We start from the raw sequence: 18,747 nt of genomic DNA, 5'->3' as shown, positions 1-18,747 counted from the left end.
AGAACTTCTTTTTTTTGTTTTTTAACACTATCTGATATTAGATCTCAAGTCTAGTTCCTTGACTGTTTTCAGTGTGGTTAAGCCTGTCCAAGTACAAATACCATTACGTCTTGTTCACATGACTGACAGAAAAACAAGAGAAAGATACAGTTTGTTAATCCAGTGAGGGAAATGACACTATCACAGCATCACACATATTCTACAAATATTCTTAAATCAATAACACAATGTACACATAGTCTGGAAAATTTTGCTTTTTACTTGATCTTCTCGAACAAGCAGCGGAACTGTGACATTCACAGAGGTTTATGCACGAATGGATAAAATAAACAATAAATGATACTATGAATAGCAGTAATTATAATAATAAACCCCTCGAGTGACGTTTCAGCTTCTTATTAGAGGTTCAAAGGTTCAGCAGGTTGTTCAAAAAGTACTCAAACACTGCAAAGTTTGACAGGTGGATTCAAAAGTTCTGAAAACACCTACGTTATGTTTCAGTTTAATAGCTAACATCATTATTTACTTTTACAGTACTTAGTTTGTTGGTGCACCATTGCGAAGGAGATTTAAATATAATCTTAAAAATGTGTATGTCTAATCAAATAACTGATAGATTCAGTGTCCTTGTTGTCGATGACGTCATGACTGGGTGTCCCCATGCCAACCAGCTCATACGCTCATACTCTCCTCCTCTCTCTCTCGCCTTCATAACTGACACTGCAGAGGGAAAGCAGACATTTCCCCGAGCTCAGAGTGCAGGTGGACGTCATGTGGAATCTGTTGTCTCCGTCATTGCTTTTCCTGCTGCTTGGCCTGCTGCGGCCTTGCAACGCCGAAGGAACCCCCCTCACTCAGGTAGTAGCTGCCAAAATGTGAAAACATGAACTTGTAATGTGTGTGTTGAATATTCTCTACTAATTAAAATGTGTGTGTTGTGATAATAAGCAGTGCCAAGAAAACTATACCACTCTACTGGTAATATAGAATAAAGTATTACTGTAATAGGATTGTGAACTTTTAACCCCAAGTACCTGAGTTTTTTTGTTGCACTGTACTAGCTAAAGATTAGTATTATTAAGATTATCACCAATACCAACAATAAAATAAGGTACAAAGGCTTAAAGGTACAGTGTATGAGTTTTAGCAAAACCTTTTACAAATGCATATTTCAATCCACAAATATGTAAAAAGAATCCGTAGGCAGAGTCATAAATATGTGATTGAAGTCACAAATGTGTCATGTTAAAATAAAGGCTGAAGGAAACATGGATTCATATGAATTTATGTACATCAGTTGGAGTTGATAAATTACGAAAGACTTTGACTTGTACTCTTTTAAGTACGATATGCAATAGCCTTTTTTCAGTCGATACCAGTAGGAGTATCGATATAGTTTCTGATACCGATACCAAGTCCCGAATACCACTAGTACTTTGAAGATAAAGAATGAATGTGTGCTCCCCCTCCAGTGGTGCAGCCCACTCGCAGATGGTACCATCTACAAATACCAGGCCAAGCCCTTGAATGGCAGTCGTGCCGTTAACTTCAGTAGCTTTGCGGGAAGGACTGTCCTCTTCGTTAACGTGGCCACATACTGAGGTTATACCTCTCAGTATTGGGGTAAGGTGACCACACACACACACACAAATGAAATAGAAGATTGTAAGGAAGATATTTGAAGTGTGCCAAATGTACTTCTTGCCTTAAGCAGAGCTGAATGCACTTCAGGAGGAGATGAATGTTCACAGATTTACTATTCTCGGATTCCCATGCAATCAGTTTGGGAAACAGGAACCAGGGAATAACGCTGAAATCCTGGCAACCTTGAAGTAAGACATTTTTCATTTAAACAGTTGGGGCAAGGTAAGCTGTTAGAATTTCAGCTGTAACTCGCGCTAGCAATCCTGTCAGTCATCAAGGCTTCATTTAATCTGCTTTCTTACAATCAGTGAGTCTTTCAGTGGACGATTCCTGTTTCACATTCCATCGGTTATCTCATAATTAGCACACTGGACTGTAACTAGGAGCTTTCAAGTGTTGAAAGACTAACCACTGATAAAACTTCTGTGCCTGAATTCCAGGCATGTCCGACCCGGTAACAACTTTGTTCCAAACTTCCTGTTGTTTGAGAAAGGTGATGTGAATGGGAAAGGCGAGCAAGGGGTTTATACCTTCCTCAAGGTAGGTTTTTGCGGCTTGCTCCAAATGTGTCTCAAGCTTTTCGATGACATACTCTATGCTCACTTATCGCTTTCCTTTCTCACCTACTTGTGTATATTTTGGTTTCTCATCAGAGTTCCTGTCCTCCAGTGTCAGACAACTTCGGTAACCCCACCAACAGACTATTCTGGGATCCGTTGAAAGTCAACGACATCAAGTGGAACTTTGAAAAGTTCCTGGTGGGCCCGGACGGAAAACCCGTCATGAGATGGTATCCGTCCGTCAGTGTTTCCGAAGTACGAGCTGATATACGCAAATACCTGTTCCAGCGTTACACAGAGGAGGTTTTCAATTAAGATTGTCCTGCCAAAACATTTTCACAAGTTGTAAAGTTGATTGTAAATCTAGCAGTTTCCTCTCATTTCTGAAGGTAGCATGTTGAATGAAGAAGAGGTTTGAAAACAGAAAGTCTGCGGAGCCTCTTTGGAGTCTGAGATTCAAGGCTAGCTTTTTGGTGCATTCAAGCTGTCTTGCTATCCCACAGTATCATGATATTTTCGCAAATGGGAACCTGCTGGGATTTACAGCCTCCATGTCAAGAACTTGTAATAAACTAATGACAACTGCACACTTGTTTGCTATCTTTTACTGGAATGCAGATCATGTGGGGATAAAGTCCTGTTCCCATCTTAATATTAAAAGTGTACGTAAGTAAAAAGGCTGCGAGAACTCAGAGTTAGTTGTGTTTTTTGGAATAGGTCTTAGTTTTTGAAAAAGCTTTCCTTTTTTTGATTAGTTTTTCAAAATGGAAGATTTGAGTGCTAGATTTTTAAACAAGTCAATAATTATGGTGTTATACTGTAAGCTACATTTCTAATACGACTTTCACATTCCTTATCGATGATGTACAGGAATACAGAACAAAAAATGTATTATTAACCTCGAAAGCTCACATTATACTGACAAAAACAAAATATTTTTTGTTCTAATTCATTCATTCATTTAACATTGGTACATACCAAACGATTGAACAAATGTTTATTATAAGCATTCATGGACTTTTTTGAGACTCTTTATAGCAGTTTTTCATTTCCCATGGGATGCATGTTGCAAATTTCTGGGGGAATTCAAGAAGCTAAAAAAAAAAAAAAGAAAACTTATTAAAAAAAAAAAAAAAACTTGATGCTTACCTTACTCCCAAAAGTAAACCTGAATCCGGGATTTGGACAAAATTATTTTAGGATCATACCAAACCTCAAGCCACCCATGTAAATTTGTACTACATTATTTTCAGGATCGTGCCACACCCATAACTACCCATGTATTGATTTGTAAATCAATTGCATCAACCTGTCAAAATGCCACTGCCAATATGCATCGATTCAAAGACTTTGTGGCAGCCAAAGAAAGAAAATAAATTGCAGTCGGCATCATACATTATAAACATTTAGAATATATTTATTAAGCCAGTTAAATACAAAAAGGTCTCACATGTGCTTTTGCCTACAGCAAAACAGAAAAAGGGCTACAAACCAAGACATACGACCGCCAGTAAGTAAAGAATACCATTTCAAAAGTGCACATCTCCCTTCACTTCTCACCAGTCTGATTTGGTTCTTGGCAACCTAATAACTTGGTTAAAAATGAAGCCAAATTACAGATTCTGCACGATTTTTGAAGCCCTTCATCTCACTACCTCCTAACACCCAATGCGCAATCCTATTGAATGTTCGGTTCGGATGTTGGTGAATTTAAGACTGAATTAAATATTAAAAAAAAAAAAAAAAAAACGTTCTCAACTGTTTCACAGCAAGGCAAGAGCTAAAGATTAAACCAGAATTCTTCTGCTGTTTCAGCTGCCTTCACTTATTAATAGCTATTCGACGACCGCATAACTATTAAGTACTTATGTGCACGAGATAGTGATGATAGTGACATAGGTGGCCAAATAAAAGAATACAAGTGTCGTTTAATGAGATTAGGTCCATTTTCATGGTGAAAAGAAAGGCTTGTGTATATGTTGTCTGACACAAATGTCAATAGCTACAATATATCAGGAATACACTAACAACATTGAGCAGCATTACTAAAAGACAATGGTTCACACTTAGTCAATGCAACTATCAAAACAGCAGGTTATAAATAAATTATCAATCACAAATATGTTTTTGGTATGATACGTCAAAATCCCCCCCGCCCAAAAAAAAACAAAACATTTTGTATGCAATAACCACATTTTCACCAGTTACACATGGGACGTTCCTATCACATCAATGTACTGCGAAAGTCTTCACGTCAATAGAGATTTGCTTTGCTTTGCTTTGCATTGGTTGAATTCACTTACGTTGTCACCCATTGTTGGAATGAGAATAGTTTTGCTCTTACGGGGAACGGCTTGCTCTATCCCTACAAGTTGCAAAATCAAGTTGTTGCAGATTATGGCATAAAAAGTGATATTTTCTGGAAAAACAGTAGAGTGTTAAGTATCCAACATATTTAACAAAAGACTTTTCAGTTCATGATTTAAAAAAAAAAACCCAACAACAACGAAATAGTTCATGTTTATATTCAGAATAGCCAAGTATTCCACAAATAGCCTTATAAAACGCAAGTATAAACAACATTACAATAGAATATCTACAGTTCAGTAGGAAAATTATAGATCAAATCACACCTTTTCAAATCAAAACAAACTGATTTCATGCTACGACCCAATTTCCATTAGGTGGTGACACTTTAGTGCTTTCCGGGATCTATATTCTGTCGCTCCCTTTTTCCAAATCCACCTCCTCCTGCCGCTCCGCCTCCTGCCGTCGCTGCTGCCGCCGCTGCTGCCGCCGCTGCTGCTGCTGCTGCTGCCGTGGATTGGTCTGCAGGCAGACACGGGGACACTCAGACAATCTGTGCGTTTCTCCACTTTGCTACCTTTGTATAGTGCGACTTTAGGATTGGGTGGTAACATAGGAAGAAAACGACAATGGGCGACTGCTAATGGGCAAATGACTCATGCTAAACGACAAAGTATTATAAAGTGGTTTAACGGTGGTGAAGGAAGGCCCATAATGCACAAGGAGTAGACCCACCTCGAGACAGATGCCAGCAACAAAGGAACATCAATGTGATCACTCAGCGTCATCAGACTTTGATATGACCACAGAAGCGAATGCATTTTCATTTGTTTAACTATTGTTTTTTTTCAGCTACTGACGTAAAAATAAAAAATAAAAATTCCCGCACTCCAGATTTGATGCTTTCATTAACCATTCCACTTTAAAGCGAGGTCAAACTTGCGTTGATTTTAGATACTGATGCATCTTCATGGGCGAAGGACATCAAAAACATTTTTTTGGTGTCTACCTGCATTATCTGGTGCTGGTCTTGAACTTTCTCCCACCGCTCTCCCTCCTCTGGGCTGTAGAAATGATGACGACTGCCACGGAAAACCCTGAAAAGAGACAACGGTGTCGTCATTCAAACTACTAGATGTTTCAAACACTGTTTTCCACTACCAGAAAGCTCAAAGTCTCTGCCATAATCCAAGTATAAAGATGTCTCCGGAGCCTTGTCACTCAGTATTAATTAGGCGGAAGACCTAAATCCCGTCATTCAGGGGTGCCTCCCAACATTAAAAAGGGCACGGAGGCTAAAGAGAGCCTGGGTCTGTCAGTGGGACAGACATAGGGACCTTTGAGGACCCTTACCGGGGTAACAGGCTGGAAGTCTCGCACGGGGGGCGGAGCTGCGGCGCCTGCTGCATTGGGCATCCGGGGATGGAAGTGTACGGGCCAGCCCTCTAGGCCCTGCGGTCCCACCTGCACAAAGGGACCACAGTAGGGGGGGCTCAGCAGGCCGTTCACTGAGCCTGACGTGGGGTCTGAGGTACGTCTTTCCTGCCGCTGCCCCTACGAGGGATCACAAGTACATATGTGATCCCCAATCGCTGCGTGAATGCTAAACTGAGCGAGCACAGACGTGGCCCAGTTATGGCGTGGCCCGCCACTGAGCCCCGGATGCACTGACAAAACATGACAAGTGGAGGGAGTCAGGTTCTTGTCTCAACCCGCTATCCTTTAGATCAGTGACTTCTGCTAGGCACAAGGGGGCGCTAGTTTGTAAGCAGAAATTCATGCAGTGACCGCTTGGGGCTTTGGAATTGTCCTAACATACAGTGTCAGCTATAAAATGCTAACTTTTTCACACACTGACACCTTCTCACTCTGTATTTCTCGTACACACACACACACACACACACACACACTTTCACACACTACCTGCTTGTGATGCTGCATCTGCAGTCTTTCGAGCTTGCATCGCTCTGTGTGTTCTCTCTGACACTCGTTCTGTGCCTGATGAAGCTGTAGGACAACACGGGGAGCACAAATTCAGGCGTTCGGCGCACCGGGATACGTGTGATCGTAATCCTCAATTTCCTCATCAGGCGGTCGCTCACCTGATTGGTCAAATTCGTAATCTGAATCTGCAGACGCTCCACCTGCCGCCTCAGGTCTTCTTTTTCCTCATTCATTCGTTCCCTGTCGCTGCGTTCTTTTCTGAAGTCTTCTTCAAAGATTTTCACCTGGTTTGCATAGAGATTATGAATAGCAGATGAAGAGATGAACATATGAATGGAGCAAAATATTTTTTTCTTTCTGTCTGACCTGTTCTTTTAGAACAGCTATTTGGGTGAGGAGTTCCTGCCTCTTCAAGTTATTGGCAGCGTCCTGGCCAGGTTGTTGTTGGGACGATGAAGGGGCATGCAAATTTAAGGCGTCTTCTAAAGCCTGGAAAAAGAGAAAACATTGACTTTTCCTTTTGGGAAGGTGGCAATACTCTTTGGAGTTAATATTATAGTGTTTATGATTGTTTCGAGAAACATAAACAGTTGAAGCAAAGCCGCAGCTTGGTTTGCATTATTTTTGTACTTTTTATTATGTTTACGCCGCACTTTGATTTTATGCTTGTTTTTGTCGTGCACACTGAAAAGATGAGTGCAACTCTTTAAGTATTTAATCTTAAGTAGACAAAAAGTATTTCATATTAATTCATGATATATTTGATTTTATTCTAACTGTGACCAAAATGTATTTGTATAATAAATAATGATATTGCTCATTATGATGAAAAGTGAATGTACTGCTTGCGTTTGTTAAAAAATACCTAGATGGGAAAAGGGCCGGGAGAAAAAAAAATGCATAGTAAATTACAATCATAATATTGAAGGATTTAATAGATTTTTCAAAATCGTTCAGCCTGAAATTGACAAACCGACAAAGACCCTAGGGCACCTCTTGGATGTCCGTTTCACTGACCCTGTTGAGGCGTTGGATTTCCTTCTCCTGGTACTCTCGCTGTTTGCTGAGAGGCAACAGTTGGTCTTGCAGGTAGCGAACTTTCTGCTTCAACTCAGTCGTCTCAGTGTTCAGACACTCCTTCTCACCCTGAAACACGGACCCCAGCGCATTCAAAATGCGTGTGTTTGGACTTGTTTATCCGTTTCCAATTCATTTTGTTCACCTGCACATTTTCAATCTTATTCTTTGCCAACAGCAGCTTCTTGTCGTAGTCGCGCTGCCTCTGCTCTCGCTCCGCCTCCAGTTCGACCACAGTCTTCTGAGAATCAGCAAGCCTCTGCCTGAGGTCAGTGATCTGCATTGTGAGGGGAAAAGTATTTACTGTGAGGGGATCAAGTATTAAGAAAATATCCATCAGACACTATTCTCAAAAGTAAATGGGGAAATGGTTTTGTAATGGAATAATTAATGGAATCATCAATTCTGAAATGATTCACTCGACTTTGAAGTCATGCAAATTTGTTATTATTCAAATGAAACCACAGTAACAAACATCTGCAATGTCATTTCTATTTGTGTGAAATAGGAGCAAGCCTAATGACGCAAATGGATATAGATGGGCTTTTGTGGTTTAACCGAGGCAACACGGTGCATTCCTCATCAAGAAGTGGCGTGTTTTTTGTGATGGAGGGCCTGATTACAGTAGAGTACAGTGTGTGCGTCTAGCGGTCTCTGCACGTGTGTGTGTGTGTGTGTGTGTGTCTGCTCCCCCTGTCTGCTGATTGCACCACAGAAGCGGGTCAGCAGATACAACGGCGGTTAAGGGGAATTCTCACTGACAGCGCGTGTGGCAAGTATGGTAAGATAGCTCAGCTATTGCAAGAGTGCATCTTTTCCACTCTACAAGGACACAGCTGCTCCGCTGCAATGCATCACTTAAAAGCTAGGTGCCATTTACACTTCAAATTAAAAGTCATGAACAATGTCAATTGATACCACAGCAAGGGTCTAAAATGTAATTGCGCACAAGCTGATGTTATTTTATAACTCAGCTTGCACTTCTGAGACATTTGATAAGACAACTGTCAAGGCAATCAACAAAATTATTATCATTCGCGTCATAACACACATTTTATCAAAAATAATTTTGACATGTGTTTGAGACCTGCTGTGTAAGGTTGCAAAAGCCTTTGGACTGAATGACCTTAAGGAAGGAAAAATGGGAGGGGGGGGGGGAAAAAGCGGGAAAAAATATCGAGAATAGATCATAAATACATCGTAAATGTGAATTTTGCTTTAAAACTGAAATATGTTGTAACAGACACAGCAATGTTTCCTTTCACCCTCATGGCAGCCTTAGTCATTACTGTACCTTCTGTTCAAACTGTGACTTCATTGAATTCCACTGAATGTCCCACTGCTTATTCACCTCCAGTACCTGTAGCAGGCAGCACATGTCACAAAGCAAACAGAAATATCATCAATTCTATCCAAAATGCTAAGAACTAGAAGGAACTATTGTATCGCAAAAGAGATAGAGACTCACGTCTTTCCGTTGCTTCTCGAGGAGCTTGATTTTCTTTTCATAAGCATCCACGTCACAAGGTTTGTTTGGGCTTTTCTCAGCAGCTTTTCCACTCTGGGGGCATACAGAACATTCCTACATGACATAAACCCCACGGTGGGATGCTTCATACAAGGGGAACAACTGAATCACTGAGAATTGTGATAGCGTGGAAAGGTCTCCGCGCTGACTTGCCACCACAAGCTTCCTGGTTTTAACTTTGTCATTTGGGTTTAGTTGGTTACCACAACGCTGCGTTGCTTTTAGCTTTTTGGTTGAATTGATATTTTCTAATATGTATTTAGGAACTGTTTTAAGGATTCTCTTTAGGCATATATTATCATTTTCAAAGTGTATCGACGACTTAAGACATTTAGTAACATTTTGTCTCAATATGTGTGACACTTTTAATAGCAAGAACTACAGCTCGAGCATTTCATTTTAACTACCTTCTGAGGGGTGGAGGCTTCTCTCTTGGGTTTGACCGTGGCACATTCATCTTTAACTGTCTCATCTTTGGTGTCGGGACCTTCCGTGTCAGACGCTGCCGCAGATGATGATGACGATGATGATGCTGCTGCAGCTGCTACTGCTGCTGCTGCTGATGCCACTCCTCCTGTCACAAGCTCCTTCAGTTTCTGATTCTCCTGCCTGAAAACAACAGTAGAATCTAGTGAAACTGGGTTTGGTCAAGAATCAGGAAGCATTTTGGTAACACCCAACACAATGCCCCAAAGGGTAACAACATTTGCAAACGGTGCTGCAACATTCCCCGACAAAAGTGAAAGCATGCACGATAGGCACGTAACACTAAGTAAGCAACTGATCAAACAAAACATTACCTTAGCTGTTCCAAATCTCGATTCCTGATATGATGATCCTCTTCCATTTTTTTCCGCAGCTCATTGTTCTCCTCTCGGAGCTGTTCACACAGAGTCTGCACAAAACAAGATGTACAACTCATTGCAAATGTTTTACATCTAGCTGCACACACTGAGAGATTGTTCGTTATGACCAGAATTAAAAAATGCCACGCAGCCTTATGAGGCAAGTAGGCGCACACACAGACACAAGGTTTTCTGTATGACTGTTTTTTTTTTTCTTTTTCTAATTTGCATTCACAAATGGCAAAATGCATTGTGCAATATAAACAAAAACAACTCCATGTGGTATGAGCCTCCAAATTGTACATACACTACTTATTATTTCTCACGTCACTATTATTAACCACTTGGCTACTCGGTTTAGTAATGAAATGTGAACTACAAGGGGAGGAAAAAAATGACAGTATGAATATGACACAATGGATACAAATATGAAATCAGCCAACCAAAAAGTTTTAATATCTGTCGGACAAAGTGATCCACACAAAATGACAGCCCGCATACAACTAATGCCAAAAAATAACCCCCAAAGACTGCAAGGCTGGCTAAAACATCACAGAATATCAGACTACCACTCCAATAAATGCGAAAATGCTCTCTTGGACTATGCATGAAGGGAGCGATTTGTTTGAATGTCGGGTGTTTAACTCTACAATAGAGCCTTTACAAACAGGGGACATCCTCTCTTTTGTTCCTGCTCCGAAACTACTTCGGAATGCAGAAAACTGTCCCATCAACTCCGTCACCCTTTGTTGGTACGATTCAAATCAGAACAATATTTCCGAAACAATTGCATTCGCACTGAGAATCGTAAAAAGCCGGGAGCCGCATATTGCGTTAAGCTTAAATGTGTTGTTCAGTGAAAGTGCAAACTCTCATCTCACACACAAAACACGTGTTGTTAATATGTATTACTAAGATCGGCAATGCTGGCATTTATTTATTTCTCCCAATCCAAGCCTGTCACATACCTGTAGTAGAGACGTCCTTAGTTCATTCTTTTGAACCTTCGAGGAAAGATGGTGAAACTCCACAGCCATTCGACCCAGGTGAGCTAAGAGCTGGTTTGGATTGGACTCCTCTGCAAATATGCTGAAGGAACTCTCTAATTTCTTCAGCTGGCTTGCCAGCTCAACGTTCTCCTGAGGCAGGAGGGGAATGACGCCTACGGCAGACCGGGCCTGAAATTACAACACACCCACAAGTCAATCAATTTTTCCTTTCAAGTTGAAGTTAAACGCATTTCAAAAGGAATCAGGATGGAGGACTTATAGTGCTACTACTTTTGACAAACGACATGAGCTCGTTGGGAAAAAACTATATCAAATGATGACAGCCGACCACAGAGAGTGACTAACAATGTAACCACAAAAACACAGGGTCACATGTAGTCGTTATTTTCGAATATTAGCACGTTGAAATTTTACACCATACATGTTAGTAGTATTCCGGCGGAGTATCGAATGACCACATTCCTAAAGATGCAGCATGTGACTGAATCATGTGTGATTCCAGTCAGTGAAGATGCTGGACTTTCCCCTGCTTGACTCAGGCTAGAACTGCCAGTATTGTTACAGGATTACTTCATCGGGATGGGTTTCGATTGTTGGGAAAAGACTTATTTAGAAAAGTGTCGGTACACAGACACACGAGTAAATGACTCATTTATCGGAGAGATAAAAACCGACACGAGTTTACATTGCACTTCTAAAACGGAACCAAAGGTTATAAATGTCGGTGTCAAAATAAGGTCGTACATACAGTCAAGGCATCTGACGTCCTCCTGTCCATATTGACCACTTCGAACTCTGATAAGGCGTCCTGTAAAAGCCACGGCGTCAGGTAACACCCTTGTCAAGAAAAGTTAGACCAGTGGAAATGTTGTAAAAGTTCACACTCACGCTCATTCTGTTGGCCTGCATGGCCCTGGCTAAACAGCTTGCATCCGCTTCTCTGGGCTCGGTGGTGGGTTGCAAACAAGGTTTACCTTAACATAGGGTGGGGCGAGAAGGTCAACACCATCCTTGAGCAATAAAAGCCGTTGTAATGTGAAAATGAACGAGACCTACTTTGCGTTTCCGTCTGAGCGTGTGCCCCGGCGCACAGACTGGCGGCAAAGCTGGATGATTTGAGGGCCTCGTTGTCTCTCACGAGCTCTTCCACACGCTGGCGAAGCCTCGACGCTTCTAACTGAGATTCTTCGAGCAAGTCGCCTGCATAAAGATGGCTGCTTAGCTTCACAAACTTCAGTTTCAGCAATTAAACTCGGACGCATGTCTGCTGCCCTCTGGGAAGAGGTACAGAAACCTTCGCTCTCGCACCAACAGACTCACCAACAGCTTCCTACTCCAGGCTGTCAGGATCCTGAACTCTCTCCCCCCTCGTCTGCATAACGTCCTGGCCTGCCTTTTGGGCCACGTTGGCTGCCTTGCACTACTCTCCCGCTATATTCTGACTGTCTGCTCTATGCACGCTTGCGCCATTTTTGCTCCTCTTATTTATTTATTTATTTATTTATTTATTTATTTATTTATTTATTTATTTATTTAGCGCTCTTACTTATTCATTGTATGTGCCTTCTTGTTTTTATTTTGTAATGTGTCTTGTCACCGTAGGATAGTGGGAAACGAAATTTCGATCTCTTTGTGTGTCTTGGCATGTGAAGAAATTGACAATAAAGCACACTTTGACTTTGATGTCACGACAATAATTAAATAGGATGTTTTGAAGAACACTCCTTACATGAGTCACAGGTAGTGAGACAGCCAAAAAAGTACCCATGTTCAGGTTTTACTACATTTCTGTTTTTACTTGATGAATGGGAATTGCATCATTTGACTGAGAGAATCTGTTCTGAGAGTAATCGTCGAGCGTGTGGATGTCCAATTTCATGCATTTTGACATTTGATTCCATACCAGGGTAAAAATTGTTTTGGATTTTTCAATATACCATTTTTATTTTATTTTGATGGTACATGTCAGTTCTAGTTCATCCCTGCTGATAACCAGGAGGCGGTGCTTAAACCACTGAATCATTCAGTGCTTTAAGCACCGCCTCTTGGCAGTCATTCAGGATTTAGAGAATCATGGTTACAGTTGCAACTTTTGTTTAAATTTATTTTTAGAGTGGGTTTGCTAGTTAGATATTTTTCCGAAAATTATTTGATTTTATTCAGCTCTTATTAGCTTTAGTAATAGTCTTAGTTATATTTGAAGTATTCATTGAGTGTAAGCTAACTCTAACCGCCTTTGTTCTGTATGGCCATACATTTAAAATAACCCGTATAACTCAGGTATGATATTAATTGACAAAGACAAAATTGGAGGACATTCTAAATACAAGTACTGACTTTTAGTCAGTTTCATGGACACTATTTGTTTCACTTCATCATTTTATGTAAAGGGACTTTCATTATTTTTTTTTTATCAATTTCGGTTTTAGTTGTTGACTATAACAATGTTCCACATGGAATTTTATAAATTAAATAGTCATTTAATTCCAATATTGCTCTTATAGTTGCTTCAATAAGGTTCTATTTTGCTACCACGTGAAACAAAAATAGCACTATAGATGTACAATAGATGTACTACTCTGCAGTCAACTTCAGAGAGCATAAATAATTCAGGCCTGACTCCAGTTTGTTGTCAAAACAGACTGCAAAGTAAAGCAAAACCAGTAACGCTAAATTACAAGTCCACAGTCTTGTTTTAAACTAGAAAAGCCATACCTTTCATCTTTTATTAGGAATGCACTAAGTGTATGCCTAACGCCACTCACTGATGACTGATAAGTCAAATTAATTTGAACGCCCCTTCCTTGTACAACAGACATCAATGAGCAGCAGGCATTCATCGTGGACACTCGTACGAGCTTACCAAGGCTCTTAAGGCCTTTCATCCTCTCTCTCAGCATGCTGTTCTCCTCCAGGAGCTGTCGATAGCTGCTTCCTCCAGCAGCCTCATCCCTGGATTTGGCATCACTCCCACCCGGATCGTAAATGCGGTACGGGCCTTTACCTTCCATCGTCCTCTTATGTTCTAAGCATGGTCCTTGGAACTGAGGAGAGCAGATTGAAATATATACTTTTTATATCATGAATCGTCTTTTGGCTCATCGTGATATCGGACCAAACGGTGCAGAATAAAATCATTAAAAACAAAAACAAAAAGTTTCCCCATACCTATGGGTTAAAAAACCACCAGTGGATTAATTCACTTATCTGTGACAGTCATGTTTGATAACTACGACAAAGAATGAACTTACTGTGCGCACACATTTTTCTCACTAAAACAAGGGGGTGGCGGCTTTAAAAACAGTACTCTGTTCTCTTACTTTTGACAAGAAATCTACTGCAGGCACAGCGTGTATGATGATAAACACATTTGAGAGTGGCTGCACTATTTACAATATGCAATGGAACGTATGCGAATCGTTTCTTTTCTTTCTTAACACAAAGCATTGTTAGCACAGCATTCATGTCAAAAAGGAGCTCAACCACCAAAAGACCCACATAGATCCTACGCGTGCCCCAAAAGGACATGCACCCAAGAGTCCCGACACAAACTAGCTAACTAATAGCTACCTTTATGACTGAAACAGGCTAATATTAGTTTTTGCTGTTGACATATAAATGATTAGCACCATTTAGCTATCGGCTAGCTAACACAGGATAACAATGGGAGACAGGAAGCGCGGCTCGCTTTTCCTTTTGTTTTTAAACCCCTCCACAGACACTTTTGCTCAAGCGCTCCGTTCGTCAGAAATCATATAGATACCTGACATAGCAACAAACAAAGCGTTCTCCTTAGAGAAATACCTTTCCGCTCGCAGCGGCCTCTCGTCTCTGTGCCAAGACATCTACTGCGGAAGTGGTCTACTGCTCGATGCCGTAACATGGGAAATTCCACCTTGCAACGTTTGATGTAAACAGCGGTGACTGACAGTGGAAGCGGCCAATCGACATCCAGCAAGGAGGAGCCACCGAGCCAAACCTTTTCTTTTGATTCTCATATGCGTGTGCCATTAGTTTATGGTAAATATCTATCTATCCATCCATCCATCCATCCATCCATCCATCCATCCATCCATCCATCCATCCATCCATCCATCCATCACGGGTGTGCTGGAGCCTATCCCAGCCGTCATCGGGCAATAGGCGGGGGACACCCTGAACCGGTTGCCAGCCAATCGCAGGACACACAGAGATAAACAACCATTTGCACTCACACTCACACTTAGGGGCAATTTGGGGTGCTCAATCGGCGAAAACCGGAGTGCCCGGAGAAAACCCACGCAGGCCCGGGGAGAACATGCAAACTCCACACAGGTGGAATCGAACCCGCACCCTCCTCACTGTGAGGCGGACGTGCTACCTAGTGCACCACCGAGCCGCCCTTATGGTAGATATATTTCACAAAAAAAATTTATGTATAAAAACAAAATGGGTATATTTTGCTACGAGTGTGTGGCTGTACACAAGAATGGAGGTCAACCCCCCCCCTCAAAATATTACTACAATTAATAAAAATCAAACCAAATGAAAGCATTTTTGAAAAGTAAGAAACCGACTCCAACCACAAATTCAAAATGACAGAATAATAATCTTGAAAAACTATGAGAAAAAATGTGTTATAGCCCTGATGCCAAGTTTGATCAATTTCTTACAATAATTAAAACAAATAATATTTTCACTGATGAGCACATTCCATCAACCACAGTTTCTTCCCTCACTCAAAATACATTTGACTTCCACTGGACTAGAAAAAAATCTCAGTCTCAATCAAGGCCAGGTCAGCAGTACAATATTTGTCATCGGGAAGTAAAGATATCAATACGCTAACGAAATCATGATTCAATACTCTGGGGCGAACTCCCTCACTGTCCATTTTCAAAAGTCGATTGGGCCTTTTTTTCTTTTCTTTGTGTGATGGCCACATAGGACCATGCACTTCCTAACCAGATGAATAAGATTTTAAACCTGGACAAAATACATACATACTGTGTGTGCAAAATACATGTTTTTAATTCAATTTATGAGGCAAAATAAAACAAAATATCTGCATATTGTTTTTTTCCTAGCACAAAGCTCTCTTGCAAAATAATTCTATTGAAGGATGACACAAAACTGCTAAACCAACATTAGTAGCAAGAACTCATTATGTGCATTTCCCCCTCAAAAATCAACACGCTTGAAACTAATATATTTATGTCTGTCCTGCATGTCACTCCAAATCCACCCCAAAAAATATTTGGCCTACTCAGGTTTTAGTGTAAAACCTAATGCAAGTCCAATTAAAACATGTCTGCTATTTAGTGGTGAATGGTGATATGACAACCTAAAACGTTTCGACCTTTAACAACCTTAAGACATTTCATTCATTTAACGTCTTTGCTATTTTTGGTTCAGCTCAGTCCCTGTCCATTGCGATTAGCGGGTGTCGACTGTATCCAATGGAACCTTGTTGTTCGAAGGGCATGCCTCCTTCCCCCCCACAACGCTCCCGAACAAAAAAAACTTTTTTTAATTATGAGAAAAACAATGTGGGAATAGTGGTGAGTCACAAATATTCAGGGGTCAATTGTAGTATAAGAAACATGGTTTAAATGTCAACCATTTCCTCTTTATGCTTGTCATACATTATGAAAATAATTTTCTGGTGTGAAAAGTCTATCAATGTCATTCCCAAATATGGTATTTTTGTGTACTACGATCACACCAGAGCCAATTCATTTGATTTCATTTTTTTTGTGACTTCATATTTTTAACGCATCAACATTTTTTTTTGTAACATTACAACAGTATATTGTAAAAGAATACATATTAGCATAATAAATAGTGTATTGATTATGTTTGCTTTTATTCCTGTATTTAACCTTAATAAATTATTTGTCTTTTAACATAGATATTTTGACGAACCCTATTACAGTAAGTAAGTTAGTGTGTGATTTTTATTTTTTTAAATTGACCTCTACAGAACTTCAGAGTCTGTAGTTGCCAACGTTGCAGGGCAAAATACAATAACGTCCCTGAAATATTGTGAAGCAGTCAATCAAATGAAGATCTACCTGATGTGCCAAACTGGTAAATAGTGGTTAAGCAAGGCAGTAAATTATATACATTTTAAAAGAGACCAAGGGTCATAAACTCATATGGACCAGTTTTTTTTTTGCATTTCCTAACAGCAGAAAGGAGCAGCATCAAACATCATTTGCTTGTCTTTTGTTGACTGCATCTTCTTGAGCAGAATGTCCAATTTCAACCCTTCTGTGTTCTAATTTCTTTTTAACTGTCAACCTGGACATGTTAGAGTATGTAAAAATTATTGGATAAATGATCAGTTTCAATTTATGAATAAAAAAATAATCTGGAGCTTTCCAGCGCAGCACAAAAGTAAAAGTAGCATTTCTTGAAAAGACCATGTATGTTGTGTCAAAGAACAGAGCGATTTCTTGCCGTTTCTGAACGACAGATAAAACAAACCAACCTAAAATGGATAAATCATTTCGCAAAAACATGCAAGATTATGTAAAAGTATTAAAGTGGTATAAACAACAACTCACCCACTCATTTGGCTTGTGTCTGAGCGGCATTCACTTTTTAAGGAAACTGCTGGGGTAGGGTGGGGGTGGGGGGCAATTTCACTGTGAGACTTGGGGAATTCCCATAACCGAGCAAAATGGCCTTAACACTGTTGGCTCAGTATGAACAGAACCTGATGTGTGTTCAACTTTGTGTTCTTCCTACAGGGTGTGACTCGTCATATATTGATATTTATATTTGGGGTTAATCAGCGTGCAGTAGGCCTGAGGCCTCCAGTTTGGGGCCTTAAATGCATCAACAGAAATGACCACAATGAAATCTGGGCTTAAAGATGTGCAGATTACCAAACATTTTTATAAACGTTTTTGCACTCGTGTCACGATAAAAAAAAAAAAAAAAAAAAAGAGCAAGCAGGGAGTTAAAAAATCCAACAAGGCAATTCAAGAAATTCTGCACATTTAGGGATAAGAATGCATTTTGTGATCGCTGAATGGCGTTTATGGACTGGGACTACAACTAGCTGCGGCAGTTTTGTTTCCTTGGATTTTGGCTTTCTTCTGGGGATTTCCTCACTACCCGTCTTTTTTTTTTCCTCCTCTTTTTATCACAAAGAAAGGCTGGAGCAGCTGCACCCACACATGCAGTGTTTATGTAATGAACTCCAACATAGAATGTATTTATACTAATTATGTTTTTAATGGCCTTTTCTTAACCTTCTTGAAGTACCGCATACCCACCATATTCATACTTTCACAAACATTTGGCCGCACGTATGAGAACTTTAAAGAGGTATTAACTTGAAGGGAGTTTCCTCATAATTAATTAGTTCCTGTTCTGCTTATTACATTGTCATTGTGCCAGTACCATCATAATAAATGATTGAACTGTCTTCCAAAATGCAAATAGGAACACTTCTTCTTTGTTCAAACAGGATGTGGTGAAAACGGAATACACCATAGAGCACAGGTGTCAAACGCAAGGCCCGGGGGCCCGATACGGCCCGCCACATCATTTTATGTGGCCCGCGAAGACAAATTGTGCATCAAATTATCATTACTAGAATCGCAAATTGTCTTCACTTTTAATAATATATATATTTTTAAATATTTGACCTGTTTGTTTTGTAGTTTTTACTGTACATGAGGTGCTGATACATTTATTTGGGTTGACAGTCATAATGGCCCTCCGAAAGAAGCTATGACTACAATGCGGCCCGCGGGAAAAAAAAAAAAGAGTTGGACACCCCTGCCGTAGGGTGATTTGAAATTATTCAATTTTATATGGTACAAGAATAATGTTAGATA

General features: G+C 40.3%; 2 protein-coding genes across 4 annotated transcripts; one reads left to right on the top strand and one right to left on the bottom strand.

The window, feature by feature from the left end:
* Positions 1-726: 726 nt before the first annotated feature.
* On the top strand, positions 727-2,869 carry gpx3 (glutathione peroxidase 3). Its single transcript, XM_085905443.1, has 5 exons — positions 727-858; positions 1,473-1,623; positions 1,715-1,832; positions 2,085-2,184; positions 2,298-2,869. Exons 1-5 carry the CDS (start codon positions 772-774, stop codon positions 2,517-2,519), a joined length of 678 nt encoding a protein of 225 aa, XP_085761569.1. The 5' UTR covers positions 727-771; the 3' UTR covers positions 2,520-2,869.
* Positions 2,870-3,905: 1,036 nt separating this feature from the next.
* Positions 3,906-14,826, bottom strand: tnip1 (TNFAIP3 interacting protein 1). 3 transcript variants are annotated; one of them, XM_085905440.1, is made up of 18 exons: positions 14,720-14,826; positions 13,779-13,959; positions 11,972-12,115; positions 11,804-11,889; positions 11,664-11,723; positions 10,874-11,083; positions 9,861-9,955; positions 9,468-9,669; positions 9,001-9,093; positions 8,827-8,892; positions 7,678-7,809; positions 7,473-7,601; positions 6,822-6,944; positions 6,614-6,739; positions 6,435-6,518; positions 5,865-6,065; positions 5,521-5,608; positions 3,906-5,033 (listed from the first exon to the last, which is right to left on the bottom strand). In XM_085905440.1, the coding sequence occupies exons 2-18, from the start codon at positions 13,924-13,926 to the stop codon at positions 4,900-4,902; spliced, it is 2,121 nt and encodes a 706-aa protein (XP_085761566.1). In that variant the 5' UTR covers positions 13,927-13,959; positions 14,720-14,826; the 3' UTR covers positions 3,906-4,899. The 3 variants fall into 3 exon arrangements, with proteins under 3 accessions (XP_085761566.1, XP_085761567.1, XP_085761568.1); XM_085905441.1 differs by having other exon boundaries at positions 5,865-5,975; XM_085905442.1 differs by lacking the exon at positions 5,865-6,065.
* Between the last annotated feature and the right edge of the window lie 3,921 nt (positions 14,827-18,747).

This window comes from Syngnathus leptorhynchus, chromosome 2, assembly GCF_054491065.1.
Source record: "Syngnathus leptorhynchus isolate UIUO chromosome 2, UIUO_Slep, whole genome shotgun sequence".
Classification (NCBI taxonomy): domain Eukaryota; kingdom Metazoa; phylum Chordata; class Actinopteri; order Syngnathiformes; family Syngnathidae; genus Syngnathus; species Syngnathus leptorhynchus.
This window is presented reverse-complemented; position numbering and strand designations above follow the sequence as displayed.

Coding starts and splice junctions, on each gene's coding strand:
- tnip1 (XM_085905440.1), bottom strand. CDS start 13,926: ATGGAAGGTAAAGGCCCGTACCGCATTTACGATCCGGGTGGGAGTGAT. Junction 12,116..13,778: donor GAAAGGCCTTAAGAGCCTTG/GTAAGCTCGTAC, acceptor ATCTTTATGCAG/GCGACTTGCTCGAAGAATCT. Junction 9,670..9,860: donor CGAGATTTGGAACAGCTAAG/GTAATGTTTTGT, acceptor TGTTGTTTTCAG/GCAGGAGAATCAGAAACTGA.